A 17,339-nucleotide genomic window follows, 5' to 3' on the forward strand; every position below is an offset into this window, starting at 1 on the left:
ATTATGCTTTAAGGAGTTAGAATTCCCTAAGTGTACATTAGTGATCCAATACCTTTCTTTTTTTTTTTTTTAAAGATTTTATTTATTCATTTGACACAGAGAGAGATCACAAGTAGGTAGAGAGGCAGGCAGAGAAAGGGGGAAGCAGGCTCCCTGCCGAGCAGAGAGCCAGATGTGGGGCTTGAACCTAGAGCCCTGGGATCATGACCTGAGCTGAAGGCAGAGGCTTAACCCACTGAGCCACCCAGATGCGCCTGTGATCCAATACCTTTCTTTCTCTCTTCTCTTCACCTTTATTTTTTCCATAATTTTATGTTTTATATCACTGGTTCATTCCTTTGCTTCAATCATCCTCACTGTCATGGTATCCATTTGGAAATGCATCTCAGTTGCAGAACTTTTAATTTGGGTCTGAATAGTTTTTAGTTCTTTTATCTCGGCAATAAAGGATTCTCTAGTCTCTTATTTTTCAAGTCCAGCCAATAATTATAAAAATAATTATTGTTATCAATTTTAGCTCAGACGCCCTATTTATATCTATATCAATTAAATATCTGGCCATCACTTCTTGCTGTTCTTTCTTTTTGGGTGAATTCCTCTGTCTTGTCATTTTTGATGTCAAAGAAAATAAAAATTAAAAAAAATAGATAATAATTAAAAAAAAAGGAAGCTAGATCCTAGATGTGTTTTCGTCTGTTTATTAACAGAAGCTTGATCAATTAAAAAAAATTTGAATGTTAAAAGATTAAAAATAAATAATAATAAATAAAATTAAAAATTGTGTTTTCTGTATAAAAAAAAAAAAGAAAAGGAGGGCTCAATCCTGTTTTCCCTAGAGCTGAAGCTTTGCAGCATTCCTTGATCAGTAAACTTGGTGTGTGCAAAGGTTTTGTGCTTGTCTTCTGGGGGAGAGGCCTACTGTTGATTCTTAGGTGGACTTGCCCTAGTGGAGTTAGACCTGCAGGGCACAGGCAGCGGGACTTGGTGTAAGCAGCTCTGGCATCCACTTGGTGGTGCTCTTTTCCTCACTGAGGTTGGTCAGTGCTGGTCAGTGAAAACAACTCCCCTCCCATTCTCCAGAGGGCGGAGCTTGTGTCCCCCACTCCTCAGTTAAGCTCTCTGAGATGAGCAATCACTCCCTGGCTTTCATCAGATCCCCACCTTCACCCTGTGTCTGAGCTCTACCTGCCAGGTGGTGCAGCACTTCTGTTTTATCTCAGGTGTGGCTGGGTTTCAAAACTCCAAACTTCAGAGACTGCCCCGCCCCCCCATAGTGTGGATCCACACTGATACTTTAGGGGTGGGTTTTGCTGCTCTGTGGCTGGTGCCGGCTTGTCCCAGGAAATGGTCACATAACTGCACAGCAGTTCAGAGTTTATGGTAAATCACAGCACAAAGCTGGTGCCAAGGTTTGCCACCCTCAATCTGCATATTTGTTCCTATGCTGGTGAATGGGGCAGCTCAATGGCACTTGCCACGTCTTTTACCACTACAGAGACCATATCACCTCTACCAAGTGCACTCTAAGGAGGGGAACTATTTATCTCCATGCAGTTGAGGGGATCCTCAGAATGCTGCCCCCTTTGGGTTTCCACTCTCCTTTCCCGCCAGAGCACCACTCAGCTCGCCCAGCGTGAACCTGGTGATGGCACTGACCCTCGAAAATTCAGAGTGTGTTCTGCTGTTTATAAAAAACTTGTGGTAATTTATTTTTAGTTTGGTTATTTTATTTGGATTATTTAAATCCTCTCCTTTTTCTCAGTTAGTGGTTTTGGGAAATAGTTTTTCTTGTGAAATCCTCTGCCCCTGTTTTCACTCTCTCTCTCTCACTCCTCTCTCTGTGGTCAGGTTTCCCTCCCCTCCACAATGGCTGTGGCTCTTTTCTCTCCCAAATCAACTCTCTGCAGTTTATACCTTCCACAAGGTGGTCTTTTTTTCTGCTTGTAGAGGTGCAGATTTGTTCTCTCAGTCCACAGATCAATTTCCTGCGTGTCCAGAATGATTTGATATTTATCTAGCTGTGTTCAAGGGAGGAGGTAAGTTAGGGTTGCCCTCCACCTCTGCCATCTTAACCCTCCCCCTGGTCTCTCCTTTCCAAAGAGTCCCTTTTACTAATTCTTGCAGAGGTGGTTTAGTGGTCATGAACACCTTCAGTGTTTGTTTGTCTGGGAAACTCTTTATCTTTCCTTCTACTCTGAATGATAACCTTGCTGGATAGAGTATCTTGGTTGCAGATTTTTCTCACTAGGCACTTTGAATATATCATGCCATTCTCTTCTGCCTTGGAAGTTTCTGTTGAAAAATCTCTTGCTAGCCTTATGAGTTCTCCCTTGTCAGCTATGACTTCCTTCATCTTGCTACTTTTAACATTTTTTATCACTATATTTTGCAAAGTTAATTAAATATGTCTCGGTGTTGGTCTGCTTCTGTTAATTCTTTCAGGGGTTCTCTGTGCCTCCTTCCACAGACTAGGAAATTTTTCAGCTATTACTTCAAGTCAATTTTCTGCCCCCTATCTCTTATTTCTTCTGGGTCTCCTATAGTACAAATATTATGTTTCATGGAATCACTGAGTTCCCTAAGTCCATTCTTGTTTTGCGTAATTCTTTCTTTTGTTCAACTTGACTATTTTCCATTACTCTGTCTTCCAGGTCATTAATTTGTTCCTCTGATTCTTCTATCCTGCTGTTCATTCTATCAAGTGTGTTTCTCATTTCATTTCATCCTTATGATCATTGCTTTAAATTCTCTATTAGGCATGTTACTTATAACTGTTTTGCCTAGCTCTCTGGTTGTGGCCTTATCTTAGTCATTCCTTTGGGATAAATTTCCCTCTCTCCTCATTTTGTCTGTTTCTCTGTGTTAAGAAAGTCAAGATGAAAAGCACAATAAATGCAATGAGAAACACACTTGCTGCAATGAACAGCAGGATAGAAAAGCCTTCTGCTCTTCAAAGTAGTAACTTTATGAAGAAGCGTTCCTGGAGTATCCCGTAGTGCAGTGTCCCCTATTCACCAGAACCTGGCACTTCAGCAGAGTATTCTATATGTATTGCTTACATCCTGCTGTTGTGTCTGTCTCTTTTCCTTTCAGTGCATTCATGTGCACCGATTCTGCCTGCTGTGGGCTGTGCCTGCTCTTTGTGGTATTAGTGGAACATAGGCAGGCCAGCTCTGGTTGGGAGTGAGGTCTATGCCCGCCAGGGAAATCTGGCGGGTTCAGGGGGTGAGGCAATGGTGTTAGCAAAATTCGCAGTGCGTCACTAGTCTTTTGCAGGATCCCCTGAAGTGCTGCTATGGCTAGGGATGTACAGCTGGCTGTGCTGTGGTGGTTGCCCCCGATGCAGTGGTTGGGCTAGGCAGAAGCTGTGTATCTGGTGGCTGTGCAGGGTGTGCAACTGCAACTAGGGACACACAATTACAGCTGGGGTATGCAACTGGGTGTGGTGTGGAATGGCATCTGGGGGCACAAAAACAGTCACACAAGCACAGCATATGATTGTAGCTGGGGGAATGCAGCTGGGTGAAATACACGAGGATGACTTGGAGGCATACAGCTGGATGCCCACATGGCTTTAAGAAAATTTGCCGAGTCCATGACCAAGCCTAGCAGGCTTGGAGTAGGTGAGCCCTTAGGAGAACTTGGGCATAGTGCCCTGCTATCAGGTTAAGTAGCAAGTGTCTATGCCATCCTATCTCCCCCAGGTGTCCCTGTGTTTATACTGGGGGTAGTGGAGGAAAATGACACCTGCCAGGTTATTTTCATAGTTCCCCAAACACTCTGAAGTCGTATGAACAGATCTTCTATTTGCCACTGTTTTGTGTAAACTGCTTTTATGTTCCTCTCTGCACAAGCTGCTGTCTCTTTAAGGGCAACAACCTAGCTATCACTTAACCTCCCAGTTTGCCCCATGTTTAATCAGCTTACCTCCAAAGCCCCTCATTTCAAGTTTCACTGGTTTTATGAACACATTATTCAGCCCTTCTGGTTTTTAAAGCCAAATGCTATGGGTTTGTCTTTCCCATGTGAGTTCCCTGGCACAAGGGCCCATTTCTCTGCCCTCTTTGTTTGTACAGTTCCCTCCCTCCTGCAGGTAGTCTCCCTCCACCTTTCTGACCATTCTTTCAGATGCAGCTTCTTCTCTATATTTAGTTGTGGAGTTTGTTCCATTAACCTTCAGTTCACTCTAGTTTATTGACTTGGATATGAATAGTATCTAGTTGAAAATGTGGTGAGTTCAGGGTCCTCTTACTCTGCCACCTTCCCAAGCTCCCTGGTTCCTGTGTGACTGATTGCCTAGTTTAAACTTTGCCTCTTTATGTTTCAGAAATTATGCAGACAGATAAATATGACTCAGTTATCATTACTTGATATCCCTGTCTTTCCAGATTTACTTCCTAATTCTTTCTACCTTAAGGAGACAGTACTGTCCAGATCCTTCTTAACAAACTCTTCTCAAGGATTCCAGCAGCCTACAATCTCCTAGTGGCTCCAGTCATACCCGCTTCCTCAGGCCTTCACAAAGGAGCCCAGGTGGGGAACCCTAGCACATGCCAGAGACATTCCCCAGCTTTCATTTATGAGAGAGATATATACCCATTTTTATAAAATTCTAGAAAATGCAAACAGATCTACAGTGACAAAAAGTAGATCAGTAGTTGCCTGGGACTGGGGCCAGAGCAGGAATCTGCTACAAGAGGACTCTTTTAGGGATGATGAAACGTTCTGTATTTTGATTGTGGAGATGGTTTTCTGAATGGAGTTATCTATCAAAACTCATTCAACCATATACTTTAAATAGATGCCGTTGTTACACATATTTCATGACTTAATAGACTTGATTTTTAGAATGCAAAAAAATTTGTTCACTATCCAAAAAGAATTTTTTTTAGATAGTTTTGCTAACACACAACTTAAGTGACACACAGATTGGAAATGAAAAGAATATTAACCCTTATTTATTGTATACTTAGAAAAACTAGGAAATGAAACTAAAAAACATTACAACTAAAAATAATTTAGCATGGCAACCGGATCCAGATAAAATTTTTAAAATTCAATACTTTTAAAAAATACTAGCAATAACCAATAGAAATTGAGGTGGCTTTCATATATAGCCCATTTTCCTCCAAGAGCCGGAGTACTTTTCAAGGAAGTAAGGACATTCATTCCTGCTGAACATGTACACCAGACTGGTGGTGGGGGGTAATATGCTTATGAATAGTGCTGGCTCTCCCCATCCAGACTCAAGAGTGGTAAGAGGATGAGCAAACAACAAACAGAAGGTAGTGTTACCACAATAGGCAGAGGGTTCTACTGAAGACATGACTAGCAATGTGCAAGTCACAGTGGAGGAATAGGGATGTGCTAATATGGGCTCCTTCTCAGAATCTGGATACTCCCAAGATAAAAAACTTTTAAGAAAGTCCTATCTGCAGATCTTGTAAAGGAAAATGGAAACAAACAGCAAAAATACATCTGAAAACAGAAATTTAATTTAAAACACTTATTTCTAAATGGCTAATTTCTAGCTATATACTTCATTCAGTAGTTTTTACAGATCTCCCCAATAACATTCTTCCTAATCTTTTCTGAGATGCCTCCCCCCAAATCACATCTAATTCTTATTTTCTTTAGCCTCAATTCTCTTCCTTTTCTTCTCCATTGTCTCAGATATAAATCAGAGCTCACAATAATCTCTCCTCTCCAGGTTACATAATCTGACATTGCCCATCTAACCTCCTCCTCTGCCACACTGTCAATCCTACTGTCCTGCTAAAAGAAACGGGGAAGACACCAGAGGCAAAGCTCCCCAGCACTGGGGCACTCCTGCATTGGTGGAAGGGATAGGTGTCCAAGCTAATGTCTCATATGACTATAGGACTCTGAAAAGACCTCCTGATGGCCCAGAAAATTATTACAATAATTAAATGTACTCCTCTCACCTTGACATTAGATGGCAGTTACAGGCAGACTGAACTACACAGTAAGGAAATCAGAGTCACTCTGAGTACAAATCACAGAAAGCAGGGAAAAGTACATGTCAGTGGGATAACTGCTGACTCCAAAACCTAGACAAACACACACAGATATGCACGCATAGAGGCATGCTCAAGCATAAATTGTTAGTTCTTTGAGGCTGAGGCAACAGCACTAAAACTCCCAGAGGTATATGCAGAAGATATGAATGACACCTTTGTCTGTGGTATCCTATGATATCCATCTTTAAAAGTCTTAGATCCAGTGGTAGAAGGGAAGTACATGCCAGTTTAAGAATGGTTGAATTGGAAAGGTGAATTTTAAAAAATTATTAAACTAGCATCTGAAAATTATCTATATGATAAAATAAATACCTAACCTCAAAGAGCCTACATTAAGTTGGTATGAAAGTCTATACCTATGCCTTGACAATTATTCTGAATGCAATTTAATAACAATTGCAAATTGTAGCACAGACTAATTTGAAGCACTGAAGTCAAATCAATAGACATTTAGGAGGAAGGAAAAAGCATCTTAAGAAGAAAGTCTTTCTGAGATGAGCTGGATCTTAAAGGGTCTGAGAGATAAAGATTAGCACACGGGAAGAGGAAAAGGTTTTCTAGATAGGAAATACAAGTGATGAGGATCTAGACTGTAATAGAATTTTTTAAAAGGCCACACCCAAGATAGGAAAGAATCAGAGCACTGGAGAATGACTTTATGCAAATGAATTATCTAGAAAGAAAGGAAGCATTTAGTTACTGTCCTTGAAAAGCACACAATTTGATTATGGGATTCCTAACTAAAACCAGAGATACATTTTTAAACAAAAAAGAGAGAGAAGGTAGGAATGGAGGGAGGGAAAAAGGTAGGGAGGGAACCTACAAGTACAAGAAATGTGTAGTCCTTACTTCCCTCATAGTTGGGAAGGATGGCCCCGTGACTCTTCCACCTTCATGACCCAGCAGAAAGAATGCAGGGATTGGACCTCATTGATTAGTGATTCCAAGAGGAGATCAGGGTATCTTTCTTACAAAGAAAAATGAACTCAAAATATCTTGCTCTGTCTTGGGGAATCTTTCTTAACAAACTGAGCGAGCCAGAGCTGAATGCTTCTCTCCAGTGTGAGTTCGCTGGTGGTGATTAAAAGTGGAACGCTGACTGAAGGCTTTCCCACACTCAATACATTCATAGGGCTTCTCTCCTGTGTGAACTCTCTGGTGCACAGTGAGCTGTGAGCTGTCACTAAAAGCTTTCCCACAATCACTACATTTATAGGGTTTCTCCCCTGTATGGGTTCTCTGATGAACCATAAGGCTAGAATTATGACTGAAGACTTTCCCACACTCATTACATTCATAAGGCTTCTCACCAGTGTGAATTCTCTGGTGTATAATGAGGTATGAGTTCTGATTGAAGGATTTTCCACACTCGTTACATTTATAGGGTTTTTCACCTGTGTGAAGTCTCTGATGTCGAATAAGACATTTACTGAGACTGAATGCCTTACCACACTCATTACATTCGAAAGGTTTTTCTCCAGTATGAATTCGCTCATGGTCAACAAGTTGAGAGATCTGACTGAAGGCTTTCCCACACTCAGTACATTTATATGGTTTTTGTCCAGTGTGGAGGCCCTGATGTCGAATAAGACATTTACTCCGACTGAAAGCCTTGCCACATTCATTACACTCATAAGGCTTCTCCCCAGTATGGATCCTCTGATGATCAACAAGATTTCTATTAGAACAGAAAGCTTTCCCACACTCACTACACTTGTAAGGTTTTTTACCAGTGTGAAGTACCTGATGTCGGATGAGATTTTTACTTCGACTAAAGGCAGCCCCACACTCATTGCATTCATAAGGTTTCTCCCCAGTATGGGTTCTCTGGTGGTCAAAAAGTTTGGAACTCTCATTGAAAGCTTTTCCACACTCATTACACTTATATGGTTTCTCACCATTATGGAGTCTCTGGTGTTGAATAAGATGGGAGCTGTGTCGGTAAGTCTTTCCACACTCATTGCACTCATAGGGCTTTTCCCCTGTGTGGGTTCTGAGATGAACTATGAGTTGAGAGGTCTGCCTGAAGGTCTTACCACATTCATTACACTCGTAGGGTTTCTCTCCAGTATGGATTCTCTGATGTCCAATGAGGTGTGAACTCCAATTGAAAGCTTTACCACATTCATTACACTGATAAAATTTCTGTCCCTTTAGAACTCCTTGACATTCTACAGCACTAGAGGACAGATCCGGATGTTTCCCAAGTTCATTATAGTCATCACATCCATCCTTTGTGGACTTATCTTCTTCCTCGTGTGTTATTTTGAAGAGCTCATTTTCCATTCTGCTCCCTTCTTCCTCTGAGGGTTGCCCTTCCAGCTTTTCTAAAGTACCTTCACAGGCAGCTCCTGCCTCTGGCTCCCCAGAAACTACTCCACAGAGGCCTCCAGATGTCCCATCAGATGACACCGGTCCTTTAGAAACTTCCTGCTCTGCAGGCAACTCTGAATGCCACATCCTAGTCTCACCTGCTGCCAAAAGAAAGAAGAATACTTTTATTAATTTCTTTTTCTCCTGATGAAACAGAATCAGGAGTCTGTGGACCTGAGAAAACCTTCATGTTAGGGGATACATTAAGAAATGAAATATTAAGAACAAGAGAAAGATGGGAAATAGCTCAAACTCTTCTTCATGGACAGAAAGACAAAGAGGGGAAAGAAGGTCAATGGGAAAGGGTGGAAGAAGAGCTATCAGGACAGAGCTCTGTCCTGACAGCTCTTAATTGCCCCCACTTATTTGTCCAATCAAAAAGAGCAGCTGGAAGGCAAGAGAGCAGACTGTAAAGGTGGTGTGATCTTACAGAAATCACTTAGTAAAATGATGAACTCTAACGTCCTTTCCAATCATGACACTGTATGGTTCTGTGGTTCCTGGCAAAGATAGTGGGGAGAGAGGGGCGCCTGGGTGGCTCAGTGGGTTAAAGCCTCTGCCTTCCACTCAGGTCATGATCTCAGGGTCCTAGGATCAAGCCCCGCGTCGGGTTCTCTGCTCAGAAAGGAGCCTGCTTCCCTTCCTCTCTCTCTCTGCCTCTTTGTGATCTTTGTCAAATGAATAAATAAAATCTTAAAAAAAAAAAAGATAGTGGGGAGAGAAAGGAGGGGAAAATACCTCAAATCAAATATGAGAAACAGTATGGGCAAATACAATTAGAAAAAAATGTACCAAAAAATGAGTCTTACATGTGAAGACAGTGACAAGATTCAGAGAATTCACAGGTTTGGAAATACTGGGGGAAAAGTATTCTGGAAGGGACAGCAAAGCTGTAAAAGTGGGGATTCCCCTAGTCTCTGATGCACTAGACTGGCAGAAGTCAGTACTTTAAGTACTACATTTCTAAAAAAATTAAGAAACGGATTGATAATTTGAAATATGAATCAAAATACGTCTTTGGTATCTTGATAATCCGGAAGCACGGGAAACTACATAGTTGAATATTTCCTTTCGAATTTGGAAAAGGTAGAAGTAGCAAGCAATCAGTCATGTCTGAACACAAAACTGTTGGTTCCTTTTAACCAGGGCCACAAGCCATCATGGCATTTTAGCATATGGAAAGTTATAGCTATCTGGCTCCTGGACTCCTAAGCCCATCCACCCTCTCCAGAGTTGGCTAATGTCCTAGACTTGCCAGCCAGAGAACCTGCCCTGAAAACACTCCATTCCAGGAAGCTGTCCTGCCTCAGTCTTTCCTGAAGGGGAAAATGAGGCAGCCATGTAACTGGTCTCAATACATCTCAGACCACAACCAACTAGACCAGGGCACCATGCCCAAGTGTAGCTTCTCTGTATGTTACACTTCAGCCTCTGTTGTGGCCAGGGGCAAAGTTCTGCCCAAACAGAGATGATACTTAATGGCTGAACCACCCTTGGAGGCCCTCTCTAAGTAAAATCTGAGCTGGAAATAGGGCAAAATAAAGAGAACTAAAACAAGAAGCCACTCTAAACTGAAATGAGGCATGGAGAGAAGCCAAGCCATTAGGGGCCATAGCATGCAGAAAGTATATGGGAACGGGAAATCTAATAAAGAAGTAGCTATGAGGGCACAAGAGATTCAGAGTGAAGAAAATGGGAAGACAAAACAGATATGCAGGGAGCAAGTGCCTTACATTCTCTGGCATAAAAATTATTTGCTGTTGTTGCTGAGGGTCCTGTTTCCCAAAGGACGGTCTAAGTGGTAGGTCTGATCAGGGTTTCCACTCCTTCCAGCCTTATTTAAGTAGCACAGCTCAGTACTTACAATAACGTGAGTGGCCCCCTATTCCTTACGACTACAAATTCTAATCAAACCACCCTAGGTCAATTAATAATGGAGTAAAGACAATGTTGATAACTTAGGGCTGAGTGATGGACACAAAGAGGTTTATTACAGTATTCTCTCTACCTTTTCTCATCTTTGCAACTTTCCATAATAAAAAAGCTGGGAAAAAATAGAATAAAGAAAATGTAAAGAAAAGAATGCAGACTGTATTACTGGCAAACAGAATCATTAACCAATGAGGCCGTGCTGCAATAGTTTTCCGGCATGATGCACCAGTACACAGCTCTCTGACTGAGGGCTGGACCTTTCCACTTCCTCTCAGTATAGTGCACAGGCAGGAACTGGTATGCTGCAGATTCCTGGAATGATAAGCTTCTACTGCTCAGGGATATTCCCAGCCTGAAGGGCAGGCACATCACATCAGGGTACTAAGAGCCCAGGTAGGACCCTGGTGGGTATAGGGGTGAGGGAAGCAGAGAAGCTGGGATGACACATCTAAGAGGACAAGTCCAGGGCCAGACAGAATCCGTGAACTCAGTAGGCAGGACCCAATTCCAGAGGAAGCAATTAGGCAGGGAAACCACAGGATTAATCTCAGAATTGGCCAGAGCCCTGGAGATGAGCGCTAGCTATTCTCAGGCCACAGCCTTGGGGACTCAAGGAAGACAGAGTCCAGCTCACCTGGGGCCTGACCATCTGAAGCATAGTTGCCACTGCCTGATCTCCTGACTTCCCAGCTTGGAAAAGGGCAGGCACCTGGGAAGGACACTGACCTGAGGGAGAAAAGAGAGCTATGAGGACAAGCCCTGCTTCGGCTCCAATAAGGTCTGTATTCCAGGGAGTGGGTTCAGGAGAACCCAGGCAGCTCCACACACTACCTCTCATCCCTCTTCCATACAGGCATTATTCTGACTGTGCTGTGAATTTTCCATGCAGGTTTTACTCTGAGAGTGAAGAGGGTTCTCTGGTCCAAGTGAGAATTGGCCATTCTTCCCAGCCCTCACTCATTTTAAACTCTCTGAAGGAAGCTATACTTTGGCCCACTTTCTCTCCCAATGGCTTCATTAGCATTAGCCCTGCCTGATTTGCCCCTCACATTTCTGGCCCTTCATTCCTGATTTCCCTTCCTTTTTTTGGCTTCTCATTACGGATGCTGCAGGCGCGGGGCCTCAAAGCATCCCTTTTTGCTCTGGCAGAGATCTCATGGACTCTCAATGCTCTAATGCTGCTTTCCCAGTTCCAGCTCTCTTCTAGACCCCCATTACAGACTTCCAGTGGCCTATTGGACATTTCATTTGGGTGTCCCTCTTTATCTTATATTCAGTCAAAAATGGACAATCTTACCATCTTCCTATCCTGACTTTCCAAGTTCTGTCAATGATTCTAGACATCTCCCATTCCCTCTCTTTCCTTAAACTCACATCCATAAATAGTCCCCTAATTAAGCTTTAGTTTCACCATGATCTCTATTAGATCTCCAAATGGCTCCTATTGGAAACTGACAATCTCATAATAAAATTCATATGGAAAACCAAGGAGTTCTAGCTATGAGAATACTGGGAAAACATAAGCTGAAGGATTTATAATTCCAATGTCAAAATTTACTAAGTAGCAGTCATCAAAGTAGTATAGTGCTGACATAAGGTCAGACACAGAGATCATTAACAGAATAAGCATCGAGTGATAAACACATATATCCACAGTTACTTATTTTTGACAAAAGTCCTAAGAACACTGAAAGGAGAAAAGACTTTTCAACATGTGGTGCTGGAACAACTAGATGTGCATACAAAAAGGATAAAGATTGACCCCTACTTCAGACCATAGAAAGACAGCAAAACTTGGCATCTGTTACATCATGGCCTCATAACTCAGTGCACCATGTCACAAATGACACTCATTTCCCCCTGAAACCACCCTCCATCTCTCTCCATCACTAAGCACATTTAAGAAATCACTACCTTCACCCAAAAGCCATCCCCTTTTTGCTATAAACCAATACCTATCCAACATCTTCTAGACTCAGCCAATGCTATCAGGACAGACAAAAAATAATGACTAAACACAGATGGAAAGAGGCTCACACCAGAAAGCAAACAGCCATCCCACTAACAGAAAGAAACTACACTCTTGCTCTCAGGGCATGAAGAGTAAAATAAAGGACTATATTAAGGATCATGCACACTGAGGAGTCTGCTAAAGCTCCAGCAGAGAAAAGAAGCCTTGCTGTAAAAACTAGGGGAGAAAAAGAAGAGTAAATATTTCGGAAAACAAAAGCAAAGGAAAAGGAGGGATATGATAAAGTAAGTGGCTGAAGGCCCACAGACAGACTTGAAGACCAGCAACAACAAAAGGCTGAGAGGAAAGGGAGCTTCAGGCGCAAGAGGGGCAGGCTCCAGCCTTGTTGAGCCCCAGCAGCACAAACAGGTGCAGAAACAGCTGCTCAGAAGGAAACTAAAAGTCAAGAGAAAGAGGGACAGGGACTTTCCCTCACAAACTTATAGAACAGACCGGAGAAGGGAAAGAAACAGAAGTATGAAAGAACTAGAAAACTGCTCAGGTGACCAGAAACCTGGCATTCAGGCTAAAGAGATGGAACTCAAGGTCAGAGACAAATATTTTGAAGAAATGCATCCACCAGGAAATATAAATGGCATGACCTATCTCAGGAAATGGAGACCCACAGCACAATAAGCATCAAAACTAAGCCTCCAAGCAGACCTTTTCTGAAGCAGCTGTTATAGAAATGTCTGAAGAGGTCAGTGAAGTATCTGGACAGCGGTGATGAGAAGACTGACAGACAGGAAACTGAGGGCAAACGCCAGGAATGTGGCAAAGGATTCCAGGCCTTCGACCAAAGAAAAGGTTAGGCCAGCTTCTACAACCTTGAACACGGAGAAGACCCCAGGGCCTTTTGGACTCTGGATGAAAGACCTAGAGCACAGAGCACAGTAAGGACATGGGAGGCCAGTGAGCTGAATCTGCAAGGTTAAATTCAGGTATCCTAATGCCTCAGGGTTTCTCCATGTCCCAACTAGCTTTTGAGAACAGAAGAAAAACTTCACTCATCCCAAACCCAAGAGGAAACCTGAGCTGATCAGGCCTCTTCTCCCAGAGCTTCATACCTTATCCCAGTCTCGATCCCACAGTGAAAATGGCTTTGTAAAGCACAGGGAAAATCCCAAGCAATTATCGGGGCATTTTCCAGGGGCATTCTTTTTTTCCTTCTTCTCTTTTCATTCTTTCTTTCCTTCCTCCTTCCCTCCCTTACTCCCTCCCTTTCATCCTTTTGCTTCTTCAACTCATACACAATGTGGTTTTGCTTTCTTTTAAAATCCTCGTTAAGCAGTCTCTTACTCTTGTGTTTTTCCTACCAGTGTCAGGGTACATATGCTTTATTTTATACACTGGTAAGGAAACAAGAAAAACTGCTTCCAGTACATAACTGGAATGTTATGTTAAACAAATCCATCAATTAAAGAAATGAACTCAAACCTAGCGTCCCAAACTTGGTTTCTCCACACCATTCTCCAGTAAACGGAACTAGGGCTCCCTGGAGAAGTGGTGGTCTTCAGGGCTAGGGAGGGAGAGATACAACACAAGCATTCTGTGGTACCGGAAAGTCAGGGAAAGACACCAAAATGGATGTGGGCACTTCAAGGGGAAATAGGAGCCAACTGCAAAGAGCGCCCAATGGCCCAGGCTAGAATAATTCAAGTAACAAAATAATATCAGCACTGCATCAGAGCTCAAAGGATACATACCCAACACCACACACTGATATAACTAACTGAATAAACAAAACAAAGGGAAACAAGGCACAACTCTTCCTCAGAAAGTATTCCAATTAATAACTGCAAGGGGAATAACAGAAATGAAAGTCACCTTTAGACCATTACACTAATAAGATCCACCAGGAAGGCTAATTAGTAGGTGAAACTTAAGGAGAAACAGGATATTGTTATGCAAGGTCTCAAAGTATCTTCCCTCAAATAATTGCTAGTTACAAAGGGAAAGACAGTATCTTTACAGGGGTGACCCGTGGCAGACACCACTAGATCAAAATTAATATCAACAGTAATAGGACATATCGACACCATCCTAATCGAAGCAGGAGAAAATGTCTGACAAAAACAAAGTGAGGAGCATTCTAAAAATACCAGCACAACATACTTCAGAAGCATTGAGGTCACGAAGAACAGGGAAAGATGGAGAGACCGTCACATACTAAAGGAAAACTTGGAGACATGACTACTAAACGCAACGAGGGATTCTAGACTGGATCCTGGAACAGAAAAAGGTCACTAGTGAGAAGCTGATGACCTCTGAATAGTAAAGTCAGCAGTTTAATTAACAGTACTGCGCCACTGTGAAATTCTTAAGTTTGATGACTGTTCTGTGGTTATGCAAGATGTTAACTTTTTAGGCAAACTGAGCGAAGACTATAAGGGAACTCTACAATTGAGTAATCTACAATTACTCAAAAGAAAAAAGTTTTTTGAATTGAGGAAGTGTGTTACCGTTTTTCTCTGATTTACTTTTTTCTTAGCTTAAAAATTAACTTGGCAATCAAAGATACCAAATACTGTCATTCTTGTCTCCAATTTAGAGTCATTCTTTTATTAACTTAACAATATCTACTGAGCACCTACTATGCCCCAGGCACTAAGGTCTCTGTGGTGAATGATACAAAATAATAATAATAATAATGATAATAATACCGCCTTCCAGAGCTCACAGGAAGACAGCCAATGAAGTGTAGATATGTTAACAGGTATGTTAACAGTGTCCAGAGCAATGCAGTTTAATAAAACAAGAAAGGAGGCTAAAAGTTTTAAGATCTGGGAAGGAAAACATTCTGATCATTACGACCCACAGGAAGGATTACGGTTTTTAACCAAAATTCCTCTGCCTTTCTCCAGCATTAACACGACATGTAAGAGCACCCTTATTCACCAGACTCTCAGTACACCCAGAGATACAGACACGTGCAAACAGACGCCAAGTCCTCTGAAATTCATTCCTCAAATTACAACTAAAACCACTTGCTGACGTTTCCCTGCAAATTTTCACTCTTGAACTACAAAGAGTTTGAAACAAGATGGTTTCTTTCCTGGCCACCCCTTTTAACCTAGAAGGAGACCACTCTGGTTTCCGGGGCCTACGCAGGTCAGAGACAGTACGGAGTTTTAAGTTAGAGCTGTACCTTCTGTTTAAAAATTCCCCTTTATTAAAATAAAATCTGTACAAAAAAAAACCTATATCACAAAAATAAAAAACTTCCCCCTCGGACACTTCACTTTTCATTCTGAAAAGAGACAATCACCCTAATAAACAAGACTGCTATTTTTCTTCACAAACGTCACTTGTTGCGCTTTATGTAACACAGCTTAATGCAATGTGTGCTAAGGAAAATAAACTGCAAACAAAGTGTTTTCTATCCATCACAGTCAGAAATATGTCTTAGGATGCCATAATGCTGGCACCAATTCTGACCACCAAGTGAACAAATGCATTCCGCCGGAATTTTCAAGAGGCAAGAGTATGACTGTGCTTAATGCCACTGAATGATGCCACACTTTAAAATGGTTAAAATGGTAAATTTTATTGTAGCCTACGGTAAATAATATGCATATCTTATCACAGCATTACTGTATCACAAGAATACTAAAAGAAGTTTTTAAAAGCAATGGTATGATCCAATTTCGTAATAAATAAACAAACATATATTTATGTGTATGAGTTTGCATAATTATGAACAAATTTAAACTGTCAGGAAGCATCCAGACGAAACTATTTGCGGACTGCGGTTTACTCTTACTTTTCTGGCACTCACCCGCGTCACCTAATTGTCCATAATGAGTAGCTTTGTTCGCGTAATTGGGAGAAAGGATAAAGCGCAGAAGCCATTACTCCCAACTCTCTGCCCCGGGCTGCAAAGCACTTCCAGATACGCGCCTCCCCGAGGCGGGCACCGGCTTCCCGGCTAAACCACCCGCCCCGGGCGCAGCCTCCAGGCCCGGCCTCAGCCGCCTCCCGCCCCCTTACTCTCAGACCGGGAGGAGCCAAACACCCCCGCCGCCCTCCCGAACCCTGCGCCAGCCAGCGGGCCCAGACGCCCCAGCGCCCCGCCCGGCCGCTCACCGACTCCCCAGGCCCCCGCCAGCTCGTCCTGAGACCACACCACCGCGCCACGGCCTGTTGCCCCGCGCCGGTCTCTCCGTCAGCCCGGGGCGCGCACGCGCGCCGCCGCCCGGGTCCTCGGCAGCCTCTCTAGGAAGCCGGGAGGGCCAGCGTCTCGGCTTCTCCCTGGCGCCGGTGCAATACCCGCCAGCCTGTGAGCGCCTGGCTGGTCCCCAACACTCCCCCCGAGACCCGCGCCCCGGGCGCCTGCCCTCCACTCCTCAATCCAATGCCCTGTCAGGCTCCAGAGCTCTACGGGCCTTGCCCAATTTGACCACATCCCTTGCAAGTGTGTGCCTCGCTGCCCTCCAGGCCTTCTCCTCCCCACCCCAGCGCCCGCCAAGAACGGGATCCAAAACTAGAGGTCAAAATAGGGAGGCACTAAGTTCTAGCTGACTGGTTCTGGCCAAAGGGAGAGTTGTTAAGGGGGCCACAGGATGCTGATTTCCGACCACAGGGGCACAAAAACTGTACCTTCCCGTGGCTTCCAGGGGTTTTCTTCTGAACAAAATTCAACTGAGTACATTTTATTTTATTTTTTTTTTTTTAAAGATTTTATTTATTTGACAGAGAGATCACAAGTAGACGGAGAGGCAGGCAGAGAGAGAGAGAGAGGGAAGCAGGATTCTTGCTGAGCAGAGAGCCCGATGTGGGACTCGATCCCAGGACCCTGAGATCATGACCTGAGCCGAAGGCAGCGGCTTAACCCACTGAGCCACCCAGGCGCCCAACTGAGTACATTTTAAAGATCTCCTTGGCTTTTATTCAGGAGTTCACCAATTGGGCAGCATCCAGTCTAGCAGACAGAAAGAATGGAGCTGGAAGCACTATACAAGGCTAGACTTGTATAGTAGACT

General features: G+C 43.1%; 1 protein-coding gene across 5 annotated transcripts; it reads right to left on the reverse strand.

Annotated features, from left to right (window-relative positions):
• Window positions 1-425: 425 nt before the first annotated feature.
• Window positions 426-16,625, reverse strand: ZNF852 (zinc finger protein 852). 5 transcript variants are annotated; one of them, XM_047742540.1, is made up of 3 exons: window positions 16,444-16,625; window positions 10,981-11,072; window positions 426-8,512 (listed from the first exon to the last, which is right to left on the reverse strand). In XM_047742540.1, exon 3 carries the CDS (start codon window positions 8,499-8,501, stop codon window positions 7,062-7,064), a length of 1,440 nt encoding a protein of 479 aa, XP_047598496.1. In that variant the 5' UTR covers window positions 8,502-8,512; window positions 10,981-11,072; window positions 16,444-16,625; the 3' UTR covers window positions 426-7,061. The 5 variants fall into 5 exon arrangements, with proteins under 5 accessions (XP_047598496.1, XP_047598476.1, XP_047598485.1 ...); XM_047742520.1 differs by having other exon boundaries at window positions 426-8,515; XM_047742529.1 differs by lacking the exon at window positions 10,981-11,072 and having other exon boundaries at window positions 16,444-16,571.
• Window positions 16,626-17,339: the final 714 nt, after the last annotated feature.

Source organism: Lutra lutra, chromosome 1 (genome assembly GCF_902655055.1).
Source record: "Lutra lutra chromosome 1, mLutLut1.2, whole genome shotgun sequence".
Lineage (NCBI taxonomy): Eukaryota > Metazoa > Chordata > Mammalia > Carnivora > Mustelidae > Lutra > Lutra lutra.